Source organism: Chelonia mydas, unplaced genomic scaffold, assembly GCF_015237465.2.
Source record: "Chelonia mydas isolate rCheMyd1 unplaced genomic scaffold, rCheMyd1.pri.v2 scaffold_95_arrow_ctg1, whole genome shotgun sequence".
NCBI lineage: Eukaryota > Metazoa > Chordata > Testudines > Cheloniidae > Chelonia > Chelonia mydas.
In genome coordinates this window covers 1-26,047 of record NW_025111294.1, presented here as the reverse complement: position 1 = coordinate 26,047, position 26,047 = coordinate 1, and the positions used below count along the sequence as shown (strand labels likewise).

General features: G+C 62.3%; 1 protein-coding gene across 2 annotated transcripts; it reads right to left on the bottom strand.

Moving 5' to 3' along the window:
• Window positions 1-1,146: 1,146 nt before the first annotated feature.
• On the bottom strand, window positions 1,147-23,399 carry LOC119565057 (PHD finger protein 24-like). Of its 2 annotated transcripts, none has more exons than XM_037888899.2 (6): window positions 23,217-23,399; window positions 13,367-13,445; window positions 12,587-12,789; window positions 10,203-10,369; window positions 9,646-9,747; window positions 1,147-6,548 (listed from the first exon to the last, which is right to left on the bottom strand). In XM_037888899.2, the coding sequence occupies exons 1-6, from the start codon at window positions 23,385-23,387 to the stop codon at window positions 6,449-6,451; spliced, it is 822 nt and encodes a 273-aa protein (XP_037744827.2). In that variant the 5' UTR covers window positions 23,388-23,399; the 3' UTR covers window positions 1,147-6,448. The 2 variants fall into 2 exon arrangements, with proteins under 2 accessions (XP_037744827.2, XP_043393621.1); XM_043537686.1 differs by having other exon boundaries at window positions 1,147-6,545.
• Window positions 23,400-26,047: the final 2,648 nt, after the last annotated feature.

The following is a 26,047-nucleotide window of genomic DNA, read 5'->3' as shown; positions in this document are numbered from 1 at the left end:
TGCTCACGCCCGCCTCCAAGGCGCTGCTCCATCTGCAGGACAGTAACCAGCCGGGAGCCCCCAAGGGGCTCGTTAACGGGCCAGCGGGGTCGCTGCCTTGCCGTGCCAGCTGTTCCCCACTGCCAGGCCGAGAGCACTGATCTGGGAAGCCAGACACAAGAGGGGTCATCATGACTGGGGAGGGGGGCGGGGGGGAGCATTGCCTGGGCACAGCTCCCAGCACCCCAGGGAGCAAGAGCCTGGGGCTGGAGAGAGCATCTCCCCTCTGCACTTTCCTCAGCTCCCCGCCCCCCGAAAGCTGCAGCCAGCGCGGCCCCTTCACAGGAGCCCAGCCCAAGGCAGGAGCCTTGGTGTCTCGGGCTGAGGCTCAGACAAGAAGCATGGCCCAATGGTCAGGGCACTAGCCTAGGAGGTGGGAGACCAGGGTTCTAAGCCCCTGCACTGCCGCAGCCTCCCCGTGTGACCCTGGGCGAGTCCTGTCACCTCGCTGTGCTGTGGCTCCCCAGCTGGGGATAACTGGGTGGCTAATGCTGGCGCTCAGTTACTGCGGCGATGGGCACCAGGGCAGTGCCGGAGCTGGACGGTGTCTCACCAGGCATAGTCCCGGAGGGGCCCTGGCAGCCTGTCCCCCTCTGCTTTGGATGGCTCCGTCCGAGTGCCCAGACTGGATGCGCCCACTGCTGGAGTGTATCCCCCCAGGGGCTGAGGCCTGAGCTGCACAGGCCACGCCACGGACGAGGATGCTAAACAAAGGCCCAGGAGGGAGCTGAGTTCACGTTCACAGCAAGTCCCCTGGCTAGGGAGCTCGGCCCAGGGGGTCTGGGCCTGCCCTGGCTCGTGCTGAGGGGAAGCACTGAGGACAGGCTGCTCACGGCCTCTCTGGAGCGAGGGAACCAGGAGCCACCTCACAAGCCACTGGTACTCGAGGGCAGCCACAGCGTCGAAGGACAGAATGGGCCACTGCGTGAAGTTCCCATCTCAGCAACTGGGATACGGACTCACCAGGTGCCGCGGGCCCAGGGTGCACCAGCCACGGTCACTGGACCCCTGCGTCCTTGCAGCAGCCCCCCGGGGTTACCGCCCTTAGGAACCCCCCGGAGCTGCTGGTGACTGAGCGATACCGAAATCCAAAGACCAACAGATCTATCGAGGTTGGACACAGCTGTTTAATGAACACATCTCGCTGCACAGCCCTTCTCACGCCTCGCGGCTCCTCCCAATGACCAGCCGCTGCCCCGGTCCCACTGACAGCAGGCCATGGGGCTGTCTCAGCAAACCTGGGGGGCTGACTCCCCCATGCTCCCCGCTCCCGCTGCAGCCATTGGCACCTGCGCAAAGCGGGGGTAAAATGCAGCCCAGGCAGAAGGGTCGGGCTCCACACAAGGCGCAGGGGAATGGGCCCCTTTATCTGTCCAGTGCCCCCCAGCTGCCACATGGGGTGTGGGAATTTGGGTAACTGACTGGCTCTGCCCCCCCTGACCCTGGCCTCCACGCGGCCTGGCTGGCTGGGTGTAACCCATGCACTTGTTACCGAGCGAGCCAAGCGAGACCTGTGTCCCCAGCCAGCCCGTGGGGCTCACCACCACAGGCCCCCGGAGACGACACTTCCCAGCAGTGCACAGGCTGCAAGGCATGTTGGGACGCGTAGTCTCCGCAGGTCGGGCCTCTGTTAAAGGTGGAGGCTGCACGCAGCTCCATTTCCCGCAAACGAAGGGCAGCCTTCAGTGCCCAAAGCTGGAGCATCACCCTGGGTCACCAGCCAGAGAGAAGCAGGCTGAGGGCTTCAGAGCGGCGCAGAGGGTACAGATGCAGGACTGCCCTCATATCAATAGAGAACGTGTCTAAATCCCCTGGGTGCATGGGGACAGCTCCCCATTTGGTTATCTCCTGGGCTCAAGCAGAAAGATCCAGGAAGCTACCCGCCCCCGGGTCGCTGAGCTTTCCTTTGCCCGTGTCTCCTCTGTCCCATTAACTCAGCAGTGGGCCTCTTGGAGGGAGCCCCCCGTATATTATCCCTGCCTGGTAAGTGCGCCCTCCTGCTACCCTCATTTCAATCCTGAAGTGCACTCGGCGATGTGCCAGCCCTGGAGTGGGAGTACGAGGAGCGCTCGTCCCTGGCACACCGGCTGCGAGAGCTGCCTGAGAGCCTCGGACCCACTGCGAGCGCTGCTCCCGACTCCCCCAGGGAGGAAAGGCACCGCTGGGGGCTGATGCGTGTGTGAGAGCAGGGCCGGCTCGGACGTGCAGCTCATCCGGTAGCCCTGCTGGCTGGCATCACTGCAGCTGCCTCTCGTGGCTTCTCGCCAGGCCATGTCCCGGGTGGTGTCTGTTGGGGCAGTTCCATGGTCCTTCCCTCTGCCATCGTTAAATGGGCTGCCCCACGGAGGGACGGCTTTCACAAGCAGGACCTGTAGGGGAGCGGCCTTGGCTCAGCATCGCGGTCCATGCCTGGGACGCCCACGGGCCGTACGTGACCGAGGGTGCGTTGCAATGCAGCCCGCGGCTCCACTCCTTTCTGACGCAGGGCTGTAGCGCGGAGACTGTGGGTCCCAGGATGTTGTGCTCCACCTTGATCTGGGGGGCACTGCGGGCTGGGGCCTGTTGTCTCCTCACCTGCACCTCCTCTGGGGACGTACGGGTGGGCACAATCTGCTCCGGGTTAGGCATGGTTGGTGCAGCTCGCCAGCTGTTTGCAAGGTGCCAACAGTCGTGTGGTGACAAAGTCTGGGCGTGTTGCTCCACGCCGTCTGTGCCCACGCACCAGGACGAGAGGCGCCAGAGGAATCCCCTAGATAGACAGCATGGTTGGACTCCTGTTTGGGTCACTCCTGTGCACTTGAATCTTTTACATTCAGCAGCAGCAATCCTTCAGCCTCTCCCCACGCCGGGCCCACCCCACGCACACCCTGTGTGGCCCCAGGCTACCTTCACCGTCCCAGTGGACGCGAGGCAGGGCTGCTGAGACGGTGACTCGGGCAAGCCTGTAACGAGGAAGGTTATAGTCTATAGTGTATGGACGGGGATAGAGCAGGAGAGGGCGTTGCAGGCAGCAGGGCAGGCTTCCTGCTAAAAACAGGACGATGTTCTGGGCAGGTCCCTGAGAAGCCAACAGCTGTTGTGCTCCGAATACACTTGAAACAAGGCTAATTGGCCAGTGAACCCCCAAGAACGGAGAACTGCAAGATCTGGAGTGAGCGGTCATCCATGAGCTGCTTCCCGGGAGACAGAGCGACCCCACTGGCCAGACAGTGACCATGGACTCACTGTCGTTGGGGTGGGGTTGCACCTAGGCCCTCCCGTCAGAATGGGATTGATTCCTCCAGCAATCTCTGGCGCTGTCTCCTCTCCTTTCAGCCTTCCCAAGCCAGGCCCACTGGAAGATCTAGCAAAGCGAAAGCGAAAGCATTTGCCACACTGGATCAGACAGTTGGATCCTGCCTCCGGCAAGTCTTGGATCCTGCCTGTGGCAAGGGCGGCAATCGGGTGCTTCCAAAGTGACCCCCCGACATGTGACAATGCCCCATGGGTGGAAATTCCCTCCTGAGTCCTGTGGTGCTCCAGGCAGAGCTGTCAGGAAGGACTTTATTTCCGGCGGTGGCTGGGCCTGGTCAGGAAGCGGGCCATGCCTGATGTAGCCGTTTTATCTCCGCTAGGTTGAACTGTGTCCGATTTCCCTCTCCCATTAGCTGAGCCAGCATTTGCTGCAGCCGCTCAGCTCATATGCAGCTGGCTCTGGGGATAGCCAAGTGCTTATTAATGAGAGGCAGAGCCCGCCGAGGGGGGGGCCCTCTCTGCTGTTCTCGGCACAGCTCACGGAGCCTCTGTCTACACAGGAGAGCTCTTGCTGTGGGAGCCTCACGCCTTCTGCTTTCCCTGCCCGAAGAAACAGCACAAGAGCAAACCTCAGTTCTGCCCAGAACTGCAACTGGAGAGGCCCAAGCCCGCTGATTCTGAGTCCGGGCCCTTGCCGGAGGCTAAGGGATCCAGTGACCTCTTGTTGCTCACCGTGGATCTCCTCTCTCAGGCTCTCAGCTTCTGTACCGGCTCTAGACATCGTGAATGCAGGCTGGTTCCTAGCTCCCCCGATGAGCTGCCATAAGCTGATCCAGGCCCTTTTATAGGCTTCGGGGGCGGGGGATCTGTGGGTCAAGTAGCCGGTGGAGTCCATGGCCACCTTCCTAATGAATACGTCGGCGCGGAGACTACAGATGCCAGCATGCAATGCTCTGTCTCCAACCAAGCGCCCTCTGCTTGGGTTGGGACAAGGCACTGCATTCTGGGCAGGCTGCGCCTTCGCGTTCAAGGGGAAGGTAGCTGGTCCCTGCGGCCGTGTTCTGTGGTGGGTAAGGTGGGTGGGGTGGAAATCTGGTCCCTCCTGAGAGCATCTCAGACGAGTTTGCTGATCTTGCATCATGGTGCAATACTGGCTTCTCTTTGTAGGGAACAGGAGGCACTGTTATGAACAGCTGTCGGGTCCCGAGTGCCAATGGGGGCTGCTAGCACTGGGCCTGTGAAAGACGTGCAGAGCTAGTGCACATGTGTCACCATTGCCCCCCGGTAGGTGGAACTGGAACTGCTCAGCTGTGTGTCATAGCTCCTGTACTGCTAACAGTAAAAGAAGATTCTTCTTTGACTCCGGGCACTGGCCGGCGCTTTTGGAGCAGGAGGGCATGACTTCTATCCTGGCTTATGGCTGTGAAGTCACGGGTGGCTACGGATTCCATAAAGTCTGGCGGAGGTCTCGGAATTCGCAGACATGCGATGCTGCGTAGTAAAGGCAGGTAGCTGGCGTCTGACAACTTTGAGAGGACTAAGAAATCACAAGAAACTCGTCTCCCTTCTTCACGCATGGCAAGGCCAGAAGGGACCACTGTGACCCTCCAGCCTGCCCTCCTGCCTAACCCCGCCCCATGACGCCTGCATCCAGCCCAGTACTGGTGGGTGAGCTAGCAAGCGTCTTCTAGAAAGACATCCCGGGGCGAGGCCCAGGTTACGTTCGCGGCAACGCTTCGACAACTCCTACCACGTCCTCGTTCCATAAACACAGGGGGCCTGATCCTCCTCCCCCACACTGCAGTGAACCCGACTCGCTTCACTGGAGCTGACACTGATGGGAGCGAGAGGGGAAGCCGGCCCCGTGACAAGCAGCCGACACACCGCCCAGCTCTCAGGATTGTCCTGATGGGCCCCCTGGCTGGCAGAGCAGCGCCTGGCGCCTGACCCGGGAGGTGGAGCTGCTCAAACGGAGTTCTCTGTGGCTCGTTTATGCAGCCGCGGCAGTGGGCCGGGTATTTGCCAGCCTGAGGAAAGCAGTTCCCCGCTTGCCCGCTCCTGGGGACACGGAGCCGCTCTGCCCCGAATCCACCCTGTCCCCCACCCAGCCCTCTCGGCCAGGGCAGGACTGTCACTCGGACAGAGACCAGGGTCTGACTCTTCTCCAGGAGACAGGTGTGAACCAGGAGCAGCTCCGTGGTGGCGATCACACTGCTGATCTGGTGGTGGTGGTGAGGGGCGACCCAGGCCCGGTATGCCATGTCCTAGCTGGGGTCTCACGGTGTTCGGCTCTTGCTCCATGCCAGCTCCCCGGCAGGCTGCTCTCCCAGCCGGAGATCTGCTCACACAGGGAGGCTGGAATATGGGTGTCGAGAGCCACCGTGCAGAGCGGAGAGGGTAACACTGCCCTGGCCGCTGGGGACCAGCCCTGAGAGCCTTTGGTGAAAGCGGATGGTGTGTGTGTCTGGGGGCAGGTCCCAGAGAGCAGGGGAGAGGCTGGGACGGTGCCTGGCCCAGCTTGCCAGCGGCAGGGCAGCCCCGCAGGCCTTGCTGCCCCGGCTCAGCCAACACGCCTCCCTCTGCTCTCCACCGGGCACGCCCGTGCCATTGCCGGGCCAGCAGGGGCCTCGTTAGTCCACAGCCACCGGGGTCCGCCGACCTGCCGCGACGGCACAGGGCTACCTCAACTCTGGGAACCGTCCAGCCGCGTACGTGGGGGCTCGCATGGGCTTTCTCGGCCAATCAGAAGCCCGAATGCTGCTGGACTGTTTGTGTTCAGTCCTCTCTCCACTAATCAGAAGTCTGCCGAATTTCGTGGGTGTGTGTGGGGGGGGGGGGGCAGCTCCCTCTCAGCCAATCAGAAACCAGAACTCTACTGAGCTGGGGGTGGGGCTGGGCGTGGTGCGGGGTTTGGGGCCACGCTCCACCCATCCGAAGTCTGCTGGGCCGTGGTGAGGGAGGGGAGCCGGGTGCGGCTACCTGAGGCCCATGGGAGACGGGGCAGCAGGCTGCAGCGCCCCTCTGGCGGGTGAAGCAGACTGTCAGCTCCTCCGGCTGCAAGCTCGGCGAATACAGAACACAATGGCTAGGACTGGGCTCCGTGCGTCCGGCCTGCCGCCCGCTCATGCATCGTCCAGGTTGGGAGCCCTCGCCCGGCCCCTGTCCCGGGCAGCGGCTACGCCAGGGGCTTCAGGTGGATGGCGGTGCTGTTGGGGCGGGCGGCGAGGATGTAGATGACGCTCTCTTTCAGGAAGGTCGGCCAGTCGACAAGCCTGCTGGGGAGAGCGGAGGGGGCTTAGTGTGGGGGCCACAGGGGCAAGGGCTCTGTCCCCAGCCCAGCCCATCTGTGCTACGCGGCAGCTCCCGGCCAGCCCAGCGTGGCCACGGAGCAGCAAGCCCATGGGCCCTACAGAGCCCAGCATGCCGCACTCCATCGGGGCATGAGGGGCTCTGCCTTTGTAGGGACCACTGGGGAGACAGGGTCCCCTCACCAGAGCCTGGCCTGATGGACCTGCTAAGCAGGGGTCTACATTTCCCATCAGCCCCGCCCCACTGCACATCCCCTTCCTTCTGGCCAGGTAAGGGGGCACAGAAACCCTATGAAAGACCCCGAACCGGGATCTGACTGGGCACCTAGGGGAAGCAGCAGCCGCCTGGCAAGCCAGGAGCTGCAGAGAGGGCCCCCCAGGAATTGGATGGAGAGTCCCGGATGGAAGGCTGTGACGGCCGGACGTCACAGCTGGGTGCAGGTCTGTGTGGCAGCTGGCAGGGAGCCAGGGCAGAGGGATCCTGATTAGATACACTGCTAAGGGAGCCTGCACGCGCCTATTTGCTGGACGAGAGCCCTGACTGGAGAGGGCAGCCCAGGCATGGAAGAGCCACCCATGACCCTCAAGTGGGCTGCCCCCCAGACCCAACCAAGAACCGCTATTGCTCACCTTGCACCGTACCTGTTCAAACCTCGGTACCTAGGGTATCGGCAACCTTCCCCTTCCCTGCCAGCCCCAGTAAAACACCCTTCCCTTAGCACATGTCTGAGTGGTTATGGGAACGCCAGCCTCGTGCCTGCAGGGCCTTCAGTGCTTCTCAGCGTTTGTCTCCGAGTCGAGTCGCGGTGCAGCCGGCAGGCTCCTGGCCCCGGGGGTTGGGGCACTCCCGCCCTAAGCAGCTGCACGCAGGAGCTCGGAGGGTAGCGCTCTGGGGTCTCCCCGTGATTCCCGGCCTGCGTAGCAGCCAGGGCGGTGGAGCCGGCAATGAGGGGGGCCGACAGGTGGCAGGGGCACAGAGTAGCACGTTTTCCAGCCCAGCAGCTGGTTTCTGCAGCGCTTGGCGCAGCTCCAGCGTCTTTTGCCCGCCCACCTGCTGCGTCATGCTCCGACCTTTCAGGGCCCGACACCTAAGTCCGGGGTTTGTCCGGCAGCAGCCGTGGAGCTGCTTTAGGGGTCTTTGCCTGTGCCGTGACCGTGGAAATGTAGGATCCTGATCTTAAGTTAACAATACTTAGCACCTCACAAACATGAATGAGCCGTCCCATACCCCCAGGAGACAGGGCAGCACCATTTGTACAGATGGGAAACTGAGGCACAGGGAGGGGAAGGGCCTTGGGTCACACAGTGCGTCGGTGACAGAGGACTAGAAACCAGGAATCCTGACGCTCAGTCCCCTGCTCTAACCACTAGCCCTGGCTCCCTCTTTCCTGGGCAGGAGAACGAAAAGGAAGAGAGGATTTGCTGACTATTCCATTTCAAAATGTATTCACTTGCCAGCAGATATCTGTCCCCCGAGAGGATTCTGCTAACGAGCCGGGCTCCCAAACACACCCACGCCTGGGTGCTTTAACCCGAGTGCTCCCGCCCGCCTGGGAAAGGGACGCCATCACACGATCCTTCCCGGGGCGGAGGAGCCGAGGCGTCTGGCAGACAGAGAGCCCCGCTCAGCCCTCTGCCCCTGCAGCTTTGCACTGATGGGACGCCGTTGACTTCAGTGATGAAGCCGGCCCTTTCTGCGTGGACTGAACGCCATGAAATACATGGAGCTCCAGCTTACCGAGGTGATTTCCCGTCTGGGTGAATTTCCTTAACCACCTAGTGATTTTAATAGGAGACAGAACATTTTCTCCAGACGCATGGACTGGGGGGGCGGGGGGGGATAATTACACTGTCTGCCTCATATATCTATAGTGCTTTTCATTACCCTGGAGACTCTCCAGCTGCTTTCCAGACTGAATATAAAGGGATCACTCCCTTCAGCACCACCCCACACTACAGAAATGCAGCCACCTCTGGGGGGTAGCAATACATCTGTTTGCCGCTGGCTGTGATGGGAGACCATCAGCATGACTCTGCGGGCTGAGGGGTGCAGTTCTGCTCGAGCTGTCGAAGAAGGCCATCTTGATTAAGCTGCTGCTTTCTGTGGATTCCAGGAAAGCTGCTGTAGACCAGTTTTCCTGGAAAATGTCACCACTCTTGCAGAAAGGCACCGGAGGCTCTGTGTGGGCCTGTGTATAGAGCGCTAGGGTGGGGCTCTGGAGACCGGAGTTCTAGTCCTGGCTCTGCTACTCGCCTACTGGGTCACTAGACTTTCCCCATGTGCAAAATGGGGGCAAGGACACTGGTCTACTGGGGAAACGAGCTGTAATTACTGCTGACCACAAGGAGGTACCAGCTCAGTCTGACCCGGCAGATGGCACCTCCAGCAGCCCAAACCGGCACACTGGTTTCTCGCCAGCACTATGCTTAGGAAGGAAAACTCCAGCGAACAAGGGGACGCGCTGGGTGGTCGGACTGCAGCAAAGGCTGGGGGCGTTAGAGTGGGTGCCAGCTGAACACCAGGCAACGGGGTGAGGTAGTTGTGAGACAGGCTCGTATTGTTTAGTCCTGAGAAAAGCAGGCTATGGGCGACCCACCGGATAACAGCCCTCGGCTCTGTCAAGGGCTGCTCTGAAGGGGACAGAGATCAGTGGCGACAGGACGTGATCGGCAGCAGGGGAGCTGTCGGTTGGCTCTTAGGAAAAGCTTTCTAACGCTCAGGGTGTTAAGCTCTGGAGCAGGCTCCCAAGGGAGGTGGTAGGATCCCCGTCGCTGGAGGTTTTTAAGGCCAGGCAGGACAAACCCCCGCAAGGGGGGTCCAGGGTTACTTGGCAGGGGGCTGGCCTAGATGAGCTCTGCAGGACCCTCCCAGCCCCACCCTGCTATGATACCCCTTTAACACCCCACCCCCCAGCAGTGGGGCGGGGCCCTCCGGACAAGCTGCACTGGGATGTGGGGGAGCCCAGCTAGCCCGTGCCCAGCAGAGCTGAACGGAGGCTGCGGCCATGGGCCTGGAGACTCCTACGGCAGGACCCATCTTCCCCCCACGCCCCGCCCCACTCACCTGGATTCCTCCTGCTCTGTGCCCAGCAGGGTCTTCTCCTGGCTCTGGCTGCTGCCACTGCTGGCTGGGCTGCTCTCCGACATGGGCCCCACGTGGCTGATGCTGCGGAGGAGAACGGGCATTTCCCGCCTTTGCAGACGTGCCCCTGGGCACAGGAGCCGGGCTGGGACGCCACCCGTGCCCTGGGGTCGCCTTATGACGAACGCGCGTCGCCAGGGCCGGCTGCGCTGCAGCTGTGCCCCACACGCTGGGCACGTGGCGTCGGGGGTGTGAGGGGAGAGGGGGGGCTCCCCATGCCAATCTCAGGCAGCTGGGAGGGAGATGCGGGGACGCAGAGGGAAGTGGAAGCTGTTGCTTGGGGGGGTGCGGGGGGAGGGCCGGGGGGTCTGGCTGACGCTTTGGCCTGCGCTGGGAAGACACAGGGCAGGGGTTCCGGGTAGAATCGCCCCGCTAACTAACCCCAGGAGTTTGGGCCTCCTGGTGCTCCCCCGGCTCTGGCGTTCGTCCATAGCACGTGTGGGGAAGGGTTCTCCCCCTGGGCAGCCCGGCCCCGTTACCTGACATTGCAGGACGGGGCCTCCTTCTGGTGCTTCCGAAACCACGTGTGCTGGGCTCTCCGGCACTCGCCCTCGCTGATCAGCCCCTGGCCGTCCTGGTTGAGGGGCAGGAAGGTGGCTCGCGCCCGCTCCCGCTCCTTGGCTGTCAGTAGCCGAAGCAGGGAATTCTGCAGGAGGGAGAGAACGGAGCAGGACAGGGGGGCTGGCTGGAGCTCCGGGGCATGGCTGGAGAGGCTGCAGGGGGGCAAAGCTCCCCTCAGGCACAGGGACACAAGCCAAGGGGTTGGGTTCATCATAGCCGTGCCAGCCCCAGGCAACACTGAGGGATGTCCTGGGCAGGTCCCTCTCCAGCTATCCCAGGCCAGGGCGGTGGGAATTCAGCCCCATCCTGCTGATTGGTGTGGGGAGAGGAGACCACACCTCAGCTGGGACGGCCACTGTCTCAGCCTGACCTACAAAGGAGGAGGCTGATCTAGTGATGGGGCCTCCATATAATCTACCCCTCTCGGGCGGACAGAGGGGTTCAAATCTGGGACTCTCTCTCAGCATGGGAAGGTATGAGCCTCTAGGGCTGGAGCAAAAGGAGAAGTTCCTTGGGTGCCTGCTATAGTAGGCTCTTATCCTCTTTTGTGGACCAGCCACTCGAAAATATGAACAGCCACACTGGGTCAGACCAATGGTCCAGCTAGCCCAGTATCCTGTCTGCTGACAGTGGCCGGTGCTGGCCTCAGAGGGAATGAACAGAACAAGACAATTTTGAGTGATTCATCGCCTGTCATCTATTCCCAGCTTCTGGCAGTCCCGACGTTTACAGACACCCAGAGCATGAGGTTGCATCCCTGACCATCTTGGCTAATAGCCATTGATAGACCTGTTCACCATGCACTTATCTAGTTCTTTTATGAGCCCAGTTATACTTTTGGCCTTCACAACATCCCCTGGCAATGAGTTCCACAGGTTGACTGTACGTTGTGTGAAGAAATACTTCCTTTTGTTTGTTTTAAACCGGCTGCCTACTAATTTCATTGGGTGACTCCTAGTTCTTGTGATAGGAGGAGGAGTAAATAACACTTCCTTATTTATTTTCTCCACACCAGTCATGATTTTATAGACCTCTATCACATCCCCCCCATAGTCGTCTCTTTTCCAAACTGTATAGTCCCAGTCTGATTAATCTCTCCTCATATGGCAGCCGTTCCGTACCCCTAATCATTTTTGTTGCCCTTTTCTGAACCTTTTCCAATTCCAATAGATCTTTTTTGAGAGGGGGCGACCAGATCCACACGCAGTATTCAAGGTGTGGGCGTACCATGGATTTATAGAGAGGCAACATGAGATTTTCTGTCTTATTCTCTGTCCCTTTCCCAATGATTCCCAACATTCTGTTCCCTTTTTTGACGGCCGCTGCACATCGAGTGGATATTTTCAGAGAAGTATCCACAGTGACTCCAAGATCTTTCTTGAGTGGTAACAGTTAATTTAGACCCCATCATTTTATATGTATAGTTGGGATTATGCTTTCCAATGTGCATTACTTTGCATTTACTTTGAATTTCATCTGCCATTTTGTTACCCAGTCACCCAGTTTTGTGAGATCGTTTTGTGACTCCTCACAGTCTGCTTTGGTGTGTTGGGTATGAAACCTGGAGACTGGTGCTCTAAAATAACTAAGGTAGATAGCTAGATAGATAGAGGGGGTGGATGGAGATAGACAGATAGATAGATAGATAGATAGAGGGGATGTGTGGGGATAGATAGATAGATAGATAGATAGATAGATAGATAGATAGATAGATAGAGGGGATGTGTGGGGATAGATAGATAGATAGAGGGGATGTGTGGGGATAAATAGATAGATAGATAGATAGATAGATAGAGGGGATGTGTGGGGATAGATAGATAGATAGAGGGGATGTGTGGGGATAAATAGATAGATAGATAGATAGATAGAGCGGATGTGTGGGGATAGATAGATAGATAGAGGGGATGTGTGGGGATAGATAGATAGATAGATAGATAGATAGAGGGGATGTGTGGGGATAGATAGATAGATAGAGGGGATGTGTGGGGATAGATAGATAGATAGATAGATAGAGGGGATGTGTGGGGATAGACAGATAGATAGATAGACAGATAGATACAGGGGGTGTATGGGAATAGATAGATGATAGATGATATGGGGAGGGCTGGACACACAAACAGAAGTCGGGCAGAAAGAGAGATCTCGAGGAATGGGCAGCTCATTGGGATGGGGAGAGGCACTGGGGCAGTCTCTGGGATGCTCAAGGATCCCCCTTGGCCTCCCCGGGGTGCCGAGCCCCCGCCCTGTGGCATTGCCCGGGGGCCCGGCTCCGTGCGCTCGTGGGGGGGGGCTGTCTCAGTACCTGTGGCCGGAGTTTCTGCAGCAGCACGATGGACTCGTGGGAGAGGAAATCCGGCCACTCGACGTGGCCCTTCTTGTCGGGGTCCAGCGCGGAGAACTGCAGGGCAGCTCGCTCCTCCTGCTCCTCGCTCATCGGCCTCTCGAAGTGGCGCTTGTGGACCAGGTGCTTATAGTGCAGGAAACTGTCCTGCATCAGGCAGGTCTCTGCAAGGCCAAGCCAGGCGCCCGTCAGCCCTGTGCTGCGCCCAGGGGAGAGCGCTGACCCGCGGGTCCCAGCCCAGCCAAGGGAGCCGGCGCTGCCGTCACAATCACGCTGGTCCACTCCCCAGCCGGGACCTGCAGCCAGGCCTCCCGTGGTCCCTTGCCACCCCCCCCCCCCCGCCCCATGACATCTCAGGCACACTCTGCATTGTGCCCCTGTGATGTCCTCGATTTGGCCAGGGAAACATGGAACCTGAGTGTAGGTCTTGGCAGGTGAATAAACAAGGAGCAAATCTGGGCCCAAAATCTTGCTCACCTGCTGACCCAGGGCTTTCAGAACTGGGGGTGCGCTGCTGGAGTTCGGGGTGCCTGTGTGAGGCTCTAGATATCCCACATGTGTATGGAATGGACCTAACTCTGGGCCTGCAAACCCTGGTCTCTCTGCTTGAGTTAAAGGAGAAACTCCACCAGCTGTCAGCCGTAGTAGAGCTTTTATCTTCTGGAGCCCCTAGGAGGAGCAATATACCCACCCAGGGGCCAGTACATTGCAGCGTGAGGCGGGGCGAAGGGCAGCACTCACCGGGGATGATCTTGCATTGCTGGAAGGTCTCCATCAGGCTGTACATCTCCTCTTCCGTCAGCAGGAGGTTGAGGTTATCCTGCCGCAGGGAGAGACGTTCAGAGAGAAACACCCAGGGGTTCGTTAGCACCTGGAGAACAGCCCCGGAGCTTCATCCCAGCTGCCTGGCGGGATCCGTAATCCCGCCAGGGGCTTCGCCAGCCCCATCGCAGCAGCATCTGGCGCCTCCCAAGCGTGTAGCCATGGAAATACGGAGAGCCACCAGTCTGTCCCTTTCTCCCTTCCCGGCGTGCAGCGGAACTAGCTCAGCTCGCTTGCAGGCCGCTTGTTACGGGAGGGAAGCTGTGCCCTGTGCGTGTGGATGGGGGCGGGGTGCTGTGCACACACGTGTGAGTGTGGAGGGGGGTGCGTGCAGTGCGGTGTCGCGCAGCGGGGTCGAGAAGGATTTGGCAAGGGAAAGCCGAAGTGACCAAGCAGGTTTTGCATTTTGTTCTGAACATGGCGAGGTCTGTTGTCAGGTTACTGGTGCGAGCGCGGGGCTGCGGCATGCTGGTGTGTTATTATAGGGCTGCTGGGGAATGCTGGGGGGTGGGGGCGCTGGTGTGTTATTGTAGGGCTGCTGGGGAATGCTGGGGGGGTGGGGGCGCTGGTGTGTTATTGTAGGGCTGCTGGGGAATGCTGGGGGGGTTGGGGGCGCTGGTGTGTTATTGTAGGGCTGCTGGGGAATGCTGGGGGTGGGGGCGCTGGTGTGTTATTGTAGGGCTGCTCGGGGAATGCTGGGGGGGTGGGGGCGCTGGTGTGTTATTGTAGGGCTGCTGGGGAATGCTGGGGGGGTGGGGGCGCTGGTGTGTTATTGTAGGGCTGCTGGGGAATGCTGGGGGGGGGGTGGCGCTGGTGTGTTATTGTAGGGCTGCTGGGGAATGCTGGGGGTGGGGGCGCTGGTGTGTTATTGTAGGGCTGCTCGGGAATGCTGGGGGGGCGGGGGCGCTGGTGTGTTATTGTAGGGCTGCTGGGGAATGCTGGGGGGGCGGGGGCGCTGGTGTGTTATTGTAGGGCTGCTGGGGAATGCTGGGGGGGTTGGGGGCGCTGGTGTGTTATTGTAGGGCTGCTGGGGAATGCTGGGGGGGGTGGCGCTGGTGTGTTATTGTAGGGCTGCTGGGGAATGCTGGGGGGTGGGGGCGCTGGTGTGTTATTGTAGGGCTGCTCGGGGAATGCTGGGGGGGTGGGGGCGCTGGTGTGTTATTGTAGGGCTGCTGGGGAATGCTGGGGGGGCGGGGGCGCTGGTGTGTTATTGTAGGGCTGCTGGGGAATGCTGGGGGGGTGGGGGCGCTGGTGTGTTATTGTAGGGCTGCTGGGGAATGCTGGGGGGTGGGGGCGCTGGTGTGTTATTGTAGGGCTGCTGGGGAATGCTGGGGGTGGGGGCGCTGGTGTGTTATTGTAGGGCTGCTGGGGAATGCTGGGGGGGGGGTGGCGCTGGTGTGTTATTGTAGGGCTGCTGGGGAATGCTGGGGGTGGGGGCGCTGGTGTGTTATTGTAGGGCTGCTCGGGGAATGCTGGGGGGGGTGGGGGCGCTGGTGTGTTATTGTAGGGCTGCTGGGGAATGCTGGGGGGGGCGGGGGCGCTGGTGTGTTATTGTAGGGCTGCTGGGGAATGCTGGGGGTGGGGGCGCTGGTGTGTTATTGTAGGGCTGCTCGGGGAATGCTGGGGGGGGTGGGGGCGCTGGTGTGTTATTGTAGGGCTGCTGGGGAATGCTGGGGGGTGGGGGCGCTGGTGTGTTATTGTAGGGCTGCTGGGGAATGCTGGGGGTGGGGGCGCTGGTGTGTTATTGTAGGGCTGCTGGGGAATGCTGGGGGGGGGTGGGGGCGCTGGTGTGTTATTGTAGGGCTGCTGGGGAATGCTGGGGGGGGCGGGGGCGCTGGTGTGTTATTGTAGGGCTGCTGGGGAATGCTGGGGGGTGGGGGCGCTGGTGTGTTATTGTAGGGCTGCTGGGGAATGCTGGGGGGGTGGGGGCGCTGGTGTGTTATTGTAGGGCTGCTGGGGAATGCTGGGGGGGTTGGGGGCGCTGGTGTGTTATTGTAGGGCTGCTGGGAAATGCTGGGGTGGGGGGGCGCTGGTGTGTTATTGTAGGGCTGCTGGGGAATGCTGGGGGGGGTGGGGGCGCTGGTGTGTTATTGTAGGGCTGCTGGGGAATGCTGGGGGGGGTGGGGGCGCTGGTGTGTTATTGTAGGGCTGCTGGGGAATGCTGGGGGGGGTTGGGGGCGCTGGTGTGTTATTGTAGGGCTGCTGGGGAATGCTGGGGGGGTGGGGGCGCTGGTGTGTTATTGTAGGGCTGCTGGGGAATGCTGGGGGGGGTGGGGGCGCTGGTGTGTTATTGTAGGGCTGCTGGGGAATGCTGGGGGGGTGGGGGCGCTGGTGTGTTATTGTAGGGCTGCTGGGGAATGCTGGGGGGGGGGGGCGCTGGTGTGTTATTGTAGGGCTGCTGGGGAATGCTGGGGGGGTGGGGGGCGCTGGTGTGTTATTGTAGGGCTGCTGGGGAATGCTGGGGGGGGTGGGGGCGCTGGTGTGTTATTGTAGGGCTGCTGGGGAATGCTGGGGGGGTGGGGCGCTGGTGTGTTATTGTAGGGCTGCTGGGGAATGCTGGGGGGGTGGGGGCGCTGGTGTGTTATTGTAGGGCTGCTGGGGAATGCTGGGGGGTGGGGGCGCTGGTGTGTTATTGTAGGGCTGCTGGGGAATGCTGGGGGGGTGGGGGCGCTGGTGTGTTATTGTAGGGCTGCTGGGGAATGCTGGGGGGGTGGGGGCGCTGGTGTGTTATTGTAGGGCTGCTGGGGAATGCTGGGGGGGTGGGGGCGCTGGTGTGTTATTGTAGGGCTGCTGGGGAATGCTGGGGGGTGGGGGCGCTGGTGTGTTATTGTAGGGCTGCTGGGAATGCTGGGGGGGTGGGGGCGCTGGTGTGTTATTGTAGGGCTGCTGGGGAATGCTGGGGGGGTTGGGGGCGCTGGTGTGTTATTGTAGGGCTGCTGGGGAATGCTGGGGGGGGTGGGGCGCTGGTGTGTTATTGTAGGGCTGCTGGGGAATGCTGGGGGGGGGGGGGGCGCTGGTGTGTTATTGTAGGGCTGCTGGGGAATGCTGGGGGGGGGGGGGGCCGCTGGTGTGTTATTGTAGGGCTGCTGGGGAATGCTGGGGGGGGTGGGGGCGCTGGTGTGTTATTGTAGGGCTGCTGGGGAATGCTGGGGGGGTGGGGACGCTGGTGTGTTATTGTAGGGCTGCTGGGGAATGCTGGGGGGTGGGGGCGCTGGTGTGTTATTGTAGGGCTGCTGGGGAATGCTGGGGGGGTGGGGGGCGCTGGTGTGTTATTGTAGGGCTGCTGGGGAATGCTGGGGGGTGGGGGCGCTGGTGTGTTATTGTAGGGCTGCTGGGGAATGCTGGGGGGGTGGGGGCGCTGGTGTGTTATTGTAGGGCTGCTGGGAATGCTGGGGGGGTGGGGGCGCTGGTGTGTTATTGTAGGGCTGCTGGGGAATGCTGGGGGGTGGGGGCGCTGTGTGTTATTGTAGGGCTGCTGGGGAATGCTGGGGGGGTGGGGGCGCTGGTGTGTTATTGTAGGGCTGCTGGGGAATGCTGGGGGGGGGGGGCGCTGGTGTGTTATTGTAGGGCTGCTGGGGAATGCTGGGGGGTGGGGGCGCTGGTGTGTTATTGTAGGGCTGCTGGGGAATGCTGGGGGGGTGGGGGCGCTGGTGTGTTATTGTAGGGCTGCTGGGGAATGCTGGGGGGGGTGGGGGGCGCTGGTGTGTTATTGTAGGGCTGCTGGGGAATGCTGGGGGGGTGGGGGCGCTGGTGTGTTATTGTAGGGCTGCTGGGGAATGCTGGGGGGGGTGGGGGCGCTGGTGTGTTATTGTAGGGCTGCTGGGGAATGCTGGGGGGGTGGGGGCGCTGGTGTGTTATTGTAGGGCTGCTGGGGAATGCTGGGGGGGTGGGGCGCTGGTGTGTTATTGTAGGGCTGCTGGGGAATGCTGGGGGGGTGGGGGCGCTGGTGTGTTATTGTAGGGCTGCTGGGGAATGCTGGGGGGTGGGGGCGCTGGTGTGTTATTGTAGGGCTGCTGGGGAATGCTGGGGGGGTGGGGGCGCTGGTGTGTTATTGTAGGGCTGCTGGGGAATGCTGGGGGGGTGGGGGCGCTGGTGTGTTATTGTAGGGCTGCTGGGGAATGCTGGGGGGGTGGGGGCGCTGGTGTGTTATTGTAGGGCTGCTGGGGAATGCTGGGGGGGTGGGGGCGCTGGTGTGTTATTGTAGGGCTGCTGGGGAATGCTGGGGGGGGGGGGCGCTGGTGTGTTATTGTAGGGCTGCTGGGGAATGCTGGGGGGGGCGGGGGCGCTGGTGTGTTATTGTAGGGCTGCTGGGGAATGCTGGGGGGGGCGGGGGCGCTGGTGTGTTATTGTAGGGCTGCTGGGGAATGCTGGGGGGTGGGGGCGCTGGTGTGTTATTGTAGGGCTGCTGGGGAATGCTGGGGGGGGCGCTGGTGTGTTATTGTAGGGCTGCTGGGGAATGCTGGGGGGGGGTGGGGGCGCTGGTGTGTTATTGTAGGGCTGCTGGGGAATGCTGGGGGTGGGGGCGCTGGTGTGTTATTGTAGGGCTGCTGGGGAATGCTGGGGGTGGGGGCGCTGGTGTGTTATTGTAGGGCTGCTCGGGGAATGCTGGGGGGGTGGGGGCGCTGGTGTGTTATTGTAGGGCTGCTGGGGAATGCTGGGGGGTGGGGGCGCTGGTGTGTTATTGTAGGGCTGCTGGGAAATGCTGGGGGTGGGGGCGCTGGTGTGTTATTGTAGGGCTGCTGGGGAATGCTGGGGGGTGGGGGCGCTGGTGTGTTATTGTAGGGCTGCTGGGGAATGCTGGGGGGGGTGGGGGCGCTGGTGTGTTATTGTAGGGCTGCTGGGGGAATGCTGGGGGGGTGGGGGCGCTGGTGTGTTATTGTAGGGCTGCTGGGGAATGCTGGGGGGTGGGGGCGCTGGTGTGTTATTGTAGGGCTGCTGGGGAATGCTGGGGGTGGGGGCGCTGGTGTGTTATTGTAGGGCTGCTGGGGAATGCTGGGGGGTGGGGGCGCTGGTGTGTTATTGTAGGGCTGCTGGGGAATGCTGGGGGGTGGGGGCGCTGGTGTGTTATTGTAGGGCTGCTGGGGAATGCTGGGGGGGTGGGGGCGCTGGTGTGTTATTGTAGGGCTGCTGGGGAATGCTGGGGGGTGGGGGGCGCTGGTGTGTTATTGTAGGGCTGCTGGGGAATGCTGGGGGGGTGGGGGCGCTGGTGTGTTATTGTAGGGCTGCTGGGGAATGCTGGGGGGGTGGGGGCGCTGGTGTGTTATTGTAGGGCTGCTGGGGAATGCTGGGGGGGGTGGGGGCGCTGGTGTGTTATTGTAGGGCTGCTGGGGAATGCTGGGGGGGTGGGGGCGCTGGTGTGTTATTGTAGGGCTGCTGGGGAATGCTGGGGGTGGGGGCGCTGGTGTGTTATTGTAGGGCTGCTGGGGAATGCTGGGGGGGTGGGGGCGCTGGTGTGTTATTGTAGGGCTGCTGGGGAATGCTTGGGGGGGTGGGGGCGCTGGTGTGTTATTGTAGGGCTGCTGGGGAATGCTGGGGGTGGGGGCGCTGGTGTGTTATTGTAGGGCTGCTGGGGAATGCTGGGGGGGGTGGGGGCGCTGGTGTGTTATTGTAGGGCTGCTGGGGAATGCTGGGGGGGGTGGGGGCGCTGGTGTGTTATTGTAGGGCTGCTGGGGAATGCTGGGGGGTGGGGGGCGCTGGTGTGTTATTGTAGGGCTGCTGGGGAATGCTGGGGGGGGTGGGGGCGCTGGTGTGTTATTGTAGGGCTGCTGGGGAATGCTGGGGGGTGGGGGCGCTGGTGTGTTATTGTAGGGCTGCTGGGGAATGCTGGGGGGTTGGGGGCGCGGGTGTGTTATTGTAGGGCTGCTGGGGAATGCTGGGGGGTGGGGGCGCTGGTGTGTTATTGTAGGGCTGCTGGGGAATGCTGGGGGGTGGGGGCGCTGGTGTGTTATTGTAGGGCTGCTGGGGAATGCTGGGGGGTGGGGGCGCTGGTTGTGTTATTGTAGGGCTGCTGGGGAATGCTGGGGGGTGGGGGCGCTGGTGTGTTATTGTAGGGCTGCTGGGGAATGCTGGGGGTGGGGGCGCTGGTGTGTTATTGTAGGGCTGCTGGGGAATGCTGGGGGGGTGGGGGCGCTGGTGTGTTATTGTAGGGCTGCTGGGGAATGCTGGGGGGGGTGGGGGCGCTGGTGTGTTATTGTAGGGCTGCTGGGGAATGCTGGGGGGGTGGGGGCGCTGGTGTGTTATTGTAGGCTGCTGGGGAATGCTGGGGGGTGGGGGCGCTGGTGTGTTATTGTAGGGCTGCTGGGGAATGCTGGGGGGGTGGGGGCGCTGGTGTGTTATTGTAGGGCTGCTGGGGAAATGCTGGGGGGTGGGGGCGCTGGTGTGTTATTGTAGGGCTGCTGGGGAATGCTGGGGGTGGGGGCGCTGGTGTGTTATTGTAGGGCTGCTGGGGAATGCTGGGGTGGGACCCCAGGGGGGGGTGGGGGCGCTGGTGTGGTTATTGTAGGGCTGCTGGGGAATGCTGGGGGGGGTGGGGGCGCTGGTGTGTTATTGTAGGGCTGCTGGGGAATGCTGGGGGGGCGGGGGCGCTGGTGTGTTATTGTAGGGCTGCTGGGGAATGCTGGGGGTGGGGGGCGCTGGTGTGTTATTGTAGGGCTGCTGGGGAATGCTGGGGGGGTGGGGGCGCTGGTGTGTTATTGTAGGGCTGCTGGGGAATGCTGGGGGGTGGGGGCGCTGGTGTGTTATTGTAGGGCTGCTGGGGAATGCTGGGGGGGGGGGGGCGCTGGTGTGTTATTGTAGGGCTGCTGGGGAATGCTGGGGGGGCGGGGCGCTGGTGTGTTATTGTAGGGCTGCTGGGGAATGCTGGGGGGTGGGGGCGCTGGTGTGTTATTGTAGGGCTGCTGGGGAATGCTGGGGGGTGGGGGCGCTGGTGTGTTATTGTAGGGCTGCTGGGGAATGCTGGGGGTGGGGGCGCTGGTGTGTTATTGTAGGGCTGCTGGGGAATGCTGGGGGGGTGGGGGCGCTGGTGTGTTATTGTAGGGCTGCTGGGGAATGCTGGGGGGGTGGGGGCGCTGGTGTGTTATTGTAGGGCTGCTGGGGAATGCTGGGGGGTGGGGGCGCTGGTGTGTTTATTGTAGGGCTGCTGGGGAATGCTGGGGGGTGGGGGCGCTGGTGTGTTATTGTAGGGCTGCTGGGGAATGCTGGGGGGGTGGGGGCGCTGGTGTGTTATTGTAGGGCTGCTGGGGAATGCTGGGGGGGTGGGGGCGCTGGTGTGTTATTGTAGGGCTGCTGGGGAATGCTGGGGGGGTGGGGGCGCTGGTGTGTTATTGTAGGGCTGCTGGGGAATGCTGGGGGGGTGGGGGCGCTGGTGTGTTATTGTAGGGCTGCTGGGGAATGCTGGGGGGGTGGGGGCGCTGGTGTGTTATTGTAGGGCTGCTGGGGAATGCTGGGGGGGTGTGGGGCGCTGGTGTGTTATTGTAGGGCTGCTGGGGAATGCTGGGGGGTGGGGGCGCTGGTGTGTTATTGTAGGGCTGCTGGGGAATGCTGGGGGGGGGGGGGCGCTGGTGTGTTATTGTAGGGCTGCTGGGGAATGCTGGGGGGGGGGGCGCTGGTGTGTTATTGTAGGGCTGCTGGGGAAATGCTGGGGGTGGGGCGCTGTGTGTTATTGTAGGGCTGCTGGGAATGCTGGGGGGTGGGGGCGCTGGTGTGTTATTGTAGGGCTGCTGGGGAATGCTGGGGGGGTGGGGGCGCTGGGTGTGTTATTGTAGGGCTGCTGGGGAATGCTGGGGGGGTGGGGGCGCTGGTGTGTTATTGTAGGGCTGCTGGGGAATGCTGGGGGGGGGGGGGCGCTGGTGTGTTATTGTAGGGCTGCTGGGGAATGCTGGGGGTGGGGGGCGCTGGTGTGTTATTGTAGGGCTGCTGGGGAATGCTGGGGGGTGGGGGCGCTGGTGTGTTATTGTAGGGCTGCTGGGGAATGCTGGGGGGTGGGGGCGCTGGTGTGTTATTGTAGGGCTGCTGGGGAATGCTGGGGGGGTGGGGGCGCTGGTGTGTTATTGTAGGGCTGCTGGGGAATGCTGGGGGGGGGGGGGCGCGGGGGTGTTATTGTAGGGCTGCTGGGGAATGCTGGGGGGGGGGGGGCGCTGGTGTGTTATTGTAGGGCTGCTGGGGAATGCTGGGGGGTGGGGGCGCTGGTGTGTTATTGTAGGGCTGCTGGGGAATGCTGGGGGGGTGGGGGCGCTGGTGTGTTATTGTAGGGCTGCTGGGGAATGCTGGGGGGTGGGGGCGCTGGTGTGTTATTGTAGGGCTGCTGGGGAATGCTGGGGGGTGGGGGCGCTGGTGTGTTATTGTAGGGCTGCTGGGGAATGCTGGGGGGTGGGGGCGCTGGTGTGTTATTGTAGGGCTGCTGGGGAATGCTGGGGGGGTGGGGGCGCTGGTGTGTTATTGTAGGGCTGCTGGGGAATGCTGGGGGGGGTGGGGGCGCTGGTGTGTTATTGTAGGGCTTGCTGGGGAATGCTGGGGGGGTTGGGGGCGCTGTGTGTGTTATTGTAGGGCTGCTGGGGAATGCTGGGGGGTGGGGGCGCTGGTGTGTTATTGTAGGGCTGCTGGGGAATGCTGGGGGGTGGGGGCGCTGGTGTGTTATTGTAGGGCTGCTGGGGAATGCTGGGGGGGTGGGGGCGCTGGTGTGTTATTGTAGGGCTGGCTGGGGAATGCTGGGGGGTGGGGGGGCGCTGGTGTGTTATTGTAGGGCTGCTGGGGAATGCTGGGGGGTGGGGGCGCTGGTGTGTTATTGTAGGGCTGCTGGGGAATGCTGGGGGTGGGGGCGCTGGTGTGTTATTGTACGGCTGCTGGGGAATGCTGGGGGGGTGGGGGCGCTGGTGTGTTATTGTAGGGCTGCTGGGGAATGCTGGGGGGGTGGGGGCGCTGGTGTGTTATTGTAGGGCTGCTGGGGAATGCTGGGGGGGGGGGGCGCTGTTGTGTTATTGTACGGCTGCTGGGGAATGCTGGGGGTGGGGGCGCTGGTGTGTTATTGTACGGCTGCTGGGGAATGCTGGGGGGGTGGGGGCGCTGGTGTGTTATTGTAGGGCTGCTGGGGAATGCTGGGGGGGTGGGGGGCGCTGGTGTGTTATTGTAGGGCTGCTGGGGAATGCTGGGGGGGGTGGGGGCGCTGGTGTGTTATTGTAGGGCTGCTGGGGAATGCTGCGGGGGGTGGGGGCGCTGGTGTGTTATTGTAGGGCTGCTGGGGAATGCTGGCGGGGGGTGGGGGCGCTGGTGTGTTATTGTAGGGCTGCTGGGGAATGCTGGGGGGTGGGGGCGCTGGTGTGTTATTGTAGGGCTGCTGGGGAATGCTGGGGGGGGGGGCGCTGGTGTGTTATTGTAAGGCTGCTCGGGAGTGACACCGTCTGTCTGGGCTCGGTGGGGGGGTGACCCCGCTTCCCGGGGTGAAGGGGTTGTGGGGGACACAGGGTTTCGGTTATGGGAAGCGGAGCCTCTGCCGTGCGGGTCTGGGCCCAGCCAGGTGCCTCCATCAGCCTCTGGCTCCTGTCCTGTGCCCCATGGGGCAGGCACGGCCCTGGGCCTCGGGGCAGGTTAGGGCGCAGCTCACCCCATGGGGCAGGTGTCGGGGACTTGCCTGCTGCTGCCCGGGCAGAGCCTGCTGTGGGCGTCCCCAGCTCGGCGCTCCCTGCCCACCCTTCGTGCGGCTCCCCAGGGAGCCGTGGGGCCCGGGGCTGGCCCCAGGGCAGCGGCCAGGCCGGCCCCCCCGGGCCACACTCACGCAGTAGTAGCAGCTCCAGCCCGTCTCGGTGTGCGCCGTCTCCGTCACCTCCACGGCGCTGCTGTGGTGCAGGAAGCCCATGCGACGCAGACAGCCGTCGTGGTAGACCCGGGTGCACACCCTGCAGGGGAACAGGCTCTCCGCCGTCCACACCTCGCAGATCTCGCACATCTCGTCGCTGCTCACCTGGGCGAGGCAGGCGGGAGGGACGGGGCGGGGGGGGGGTGAGCAGGCGGGGACCCGTCACACGGACCGCCTCGGCGCCCCGCTCCCCCATTCCCTCGGCCTGTAGCCCTCGGCCAGCAACGCAGGGCGCAGGGCCCCGAGGCCTGGATCTGTAACTAGCGAGGGGGCTGTGTGCGGGGAGAAGGGGGCTCAGCTCCTTTGAGGATGGGGCCACACGAGAGAGAGGGCAGAGGACAGATGCATTGATGGGTACATATGGGGATGGATGGAGGAGGGGTGTGTGTCGGGGGGGAGAAAGACAGAGGGCTGTGGGGGGTAGAGAGGGGTGGATAGAGAGGTGTGTATGGCAATGGATGGATGGATAGATGGTTGGATGGAGGGGTGTGTAAGGGGAGGGATGGAGGGACGGAGGGGTGTGTATAGGCAGGGATGGGGGATAGAGGGTGTGTGTAAGGGGAGGGATGGAGGGGTGTGTAGGGGGATGGATGGATGGAGGGATGTGTAGAGGGATGGATGTGTAGGGGGATGGGGAGGGATGGAGGGATAGAGGGGGTGTGTAAGGGGAGGGATGGAGAGGTGTGTATGGGGAGGGACAGATGGAGGGGTATGGATGGGGAGAGATGGAGGGATGGGTGTGTATGGGGAGGGATGTGTGTGTAGGACTATGGAGGGGTGTGTATGGGGAGAGATGGATGGAGGGAGGGATGGATGGGTATGGAGGATGTGTGTGTGTGTAAGGGGAGGAAGGGATGGAGGGGTGTGTATGGGGATGGAGGGAGGGAGGGCGGGGTGTGTAAGAGGATGGATGGATGGATGGAGGGGTGTGTAAAAGGAGGGATGGGGATGGATGGAGGGAGGGAGGGATGGATGGAGGGGTGTGTATGGGGATGGATGGGGAGGGAGGGAGGGGTGTGTAAGGGGAGGGAGGGATGGATGGATGGGTGTGTATGGGGATGGATGGAGGGAGGGAGGGATGGATGGAGGGGTGTGTAAGGGGAGGGATGGGGATGGAGGATGGATGGATGGAGGGAGGGATGTGTAGGGGGAGGGATGGGGATGGAGGGAGGGAGGGATGGATGGAGGGTGTGTAGGGGGAGGGATGGGGATGGAGGGATGGAGGGATGGAGGGAGGGGTGTATAAGGGGATGGAGAGAGGGATGGAGGGGTGTGTATGGGGAGGGAGGGATGGAGGGGTGTGGATGGGGATGGAGGTAGGGAGGGGTGTGTAAGGGGAGGGATGGGAATGGATGGAGGGAGAGAGGGAGGGATGGATGGAGGGGTGTGTATGGGGATGGATGGAGGGAGGGAGGGATGGATGGAGGGGTGTGTATGGAGAGGGATGGGGATGGAGGTAGGAGGGGTGTGTAAGGGGAGGGAGGGATGGAGGGAGGGGTGTGTAGGGGGAGGGATGGGGATGGAGGGATGGATGGAGGGGTGTGTAGGGGGAGGGATGGGGATGGAGGGAGGGAGGGGTGTGTAGGGGGAGGGATGGGGATGGATGGAGGGATGGATGGATGGAGGGGTGTGTAAGGGGAGGGATGGGGATGGAGGGAGGGAGGGATGGATGGAGGGGTGTGTAGGGGGAGGGATGGGGATGGAGGGAGGGAGGGTGTGTAGGGGGAGGGATGGGGATGGATGGAGGGATGGATGGATGGAGGGGTGTGTAAGGGGAGGGATGGGGATGGAGGGAGGGAGGGATGGATGGAGGGGTGTGTAGGGGGAGGGATGGGGATGGAGGGAGGGAGGGATGGATGGAGGGGTGTGTAGGGGGAGGGATGGGGATGGATGGATGGAGGGAGGGAGGGGAGGGTGTGTAGGGGGAGGGATGGAGGGATGGATGGAGGGGTGTGTAGGGGGATGGGATGGGGATGGATGGAGGGGTGTGTAAGGGGGAGGGATGGGGATGGAGGGTGGGTGGATGGATGGAGGGGTGTGTAGGGGAGGGATGGGGATGGATGGAGGGATGGATGGAGGGGTGTGTAGGGGGGGAGGGATGGAGGGGTGTGTAAGGGGAGGGATGGAGATGGAGGGAGGGAGGGATGGATGGAGGGGTGTGTAGGGGAGGGATGGGGATGGATGGAGGGATGGATGGAGGGGTGTGTAGGGGGAGGGAGGGGATGGATGGAGGGATGGATGGAGGGGTGTGTAGGGGGATGGATGGGGATGGATGGAGGGTGTGTAAGGGGAGGGATGGGATGGAGGGATGGAGGGATGGATGGAGGGGTGTTTAGGGAGGGATGGGGATGGATGGAGGGATGGATGGAGGGGTGTGTAGGGGAGGGATGGGGATGGAGGGATGGATGGAGGGGTGTGTAGGGGGAGGGATGGAGGGGTGTGTAAGGGGAGGGATGGAGATGGAGGGAGGGAGGGATGGATGGAGGGGTGTGTAAGGGGAGGGAGGGATGGATGGAGTGGGGGATGGATGGAGGGGTGTAGGGGGAGGGATGGGGATGGATGGAGGGGTGTGTAAGGGGAGGGATGGGGATGGAGGGAGGGAGGGATGGTGGAGGGGTGTGTATGGGGAGGGATGGGGATGGAGGGAGGGATGGATGGAGGGGTGTGTAGGGGGAGGATGGGGATGGATGGAGGGATGGATGGAGGGGTGTGTAGGGGGAGGGATGGGGATGGCGGGATGGAGGGGCTGG

Excerpts from the sequence above, each read along its gene's own strand:
- LOC119565057 (XM_037888899.2), bottom strand. The coding sequence starts at position 23,387 with ATGTGCGAGATCTGCGAGGTGTGGACGGCGGAGAGCCTGTTCCCCTGC. Across the intron at positions 10,370-12,586 it reads TGCAGAAACTCCGGCCACAG|AATTCCCTGCTTCGGCTACT; the intron begins GTACTGAGACAG and ends TCCCTCCTGCAG. Across the intron at positions 9,748-10,202 it reads GCCCCGTCCTGCAATGTCAG|CATCAGCCACGTGGGGCCCA; the intron begins GTAACGGGGCCG and ends TCTCCTCCGCAG.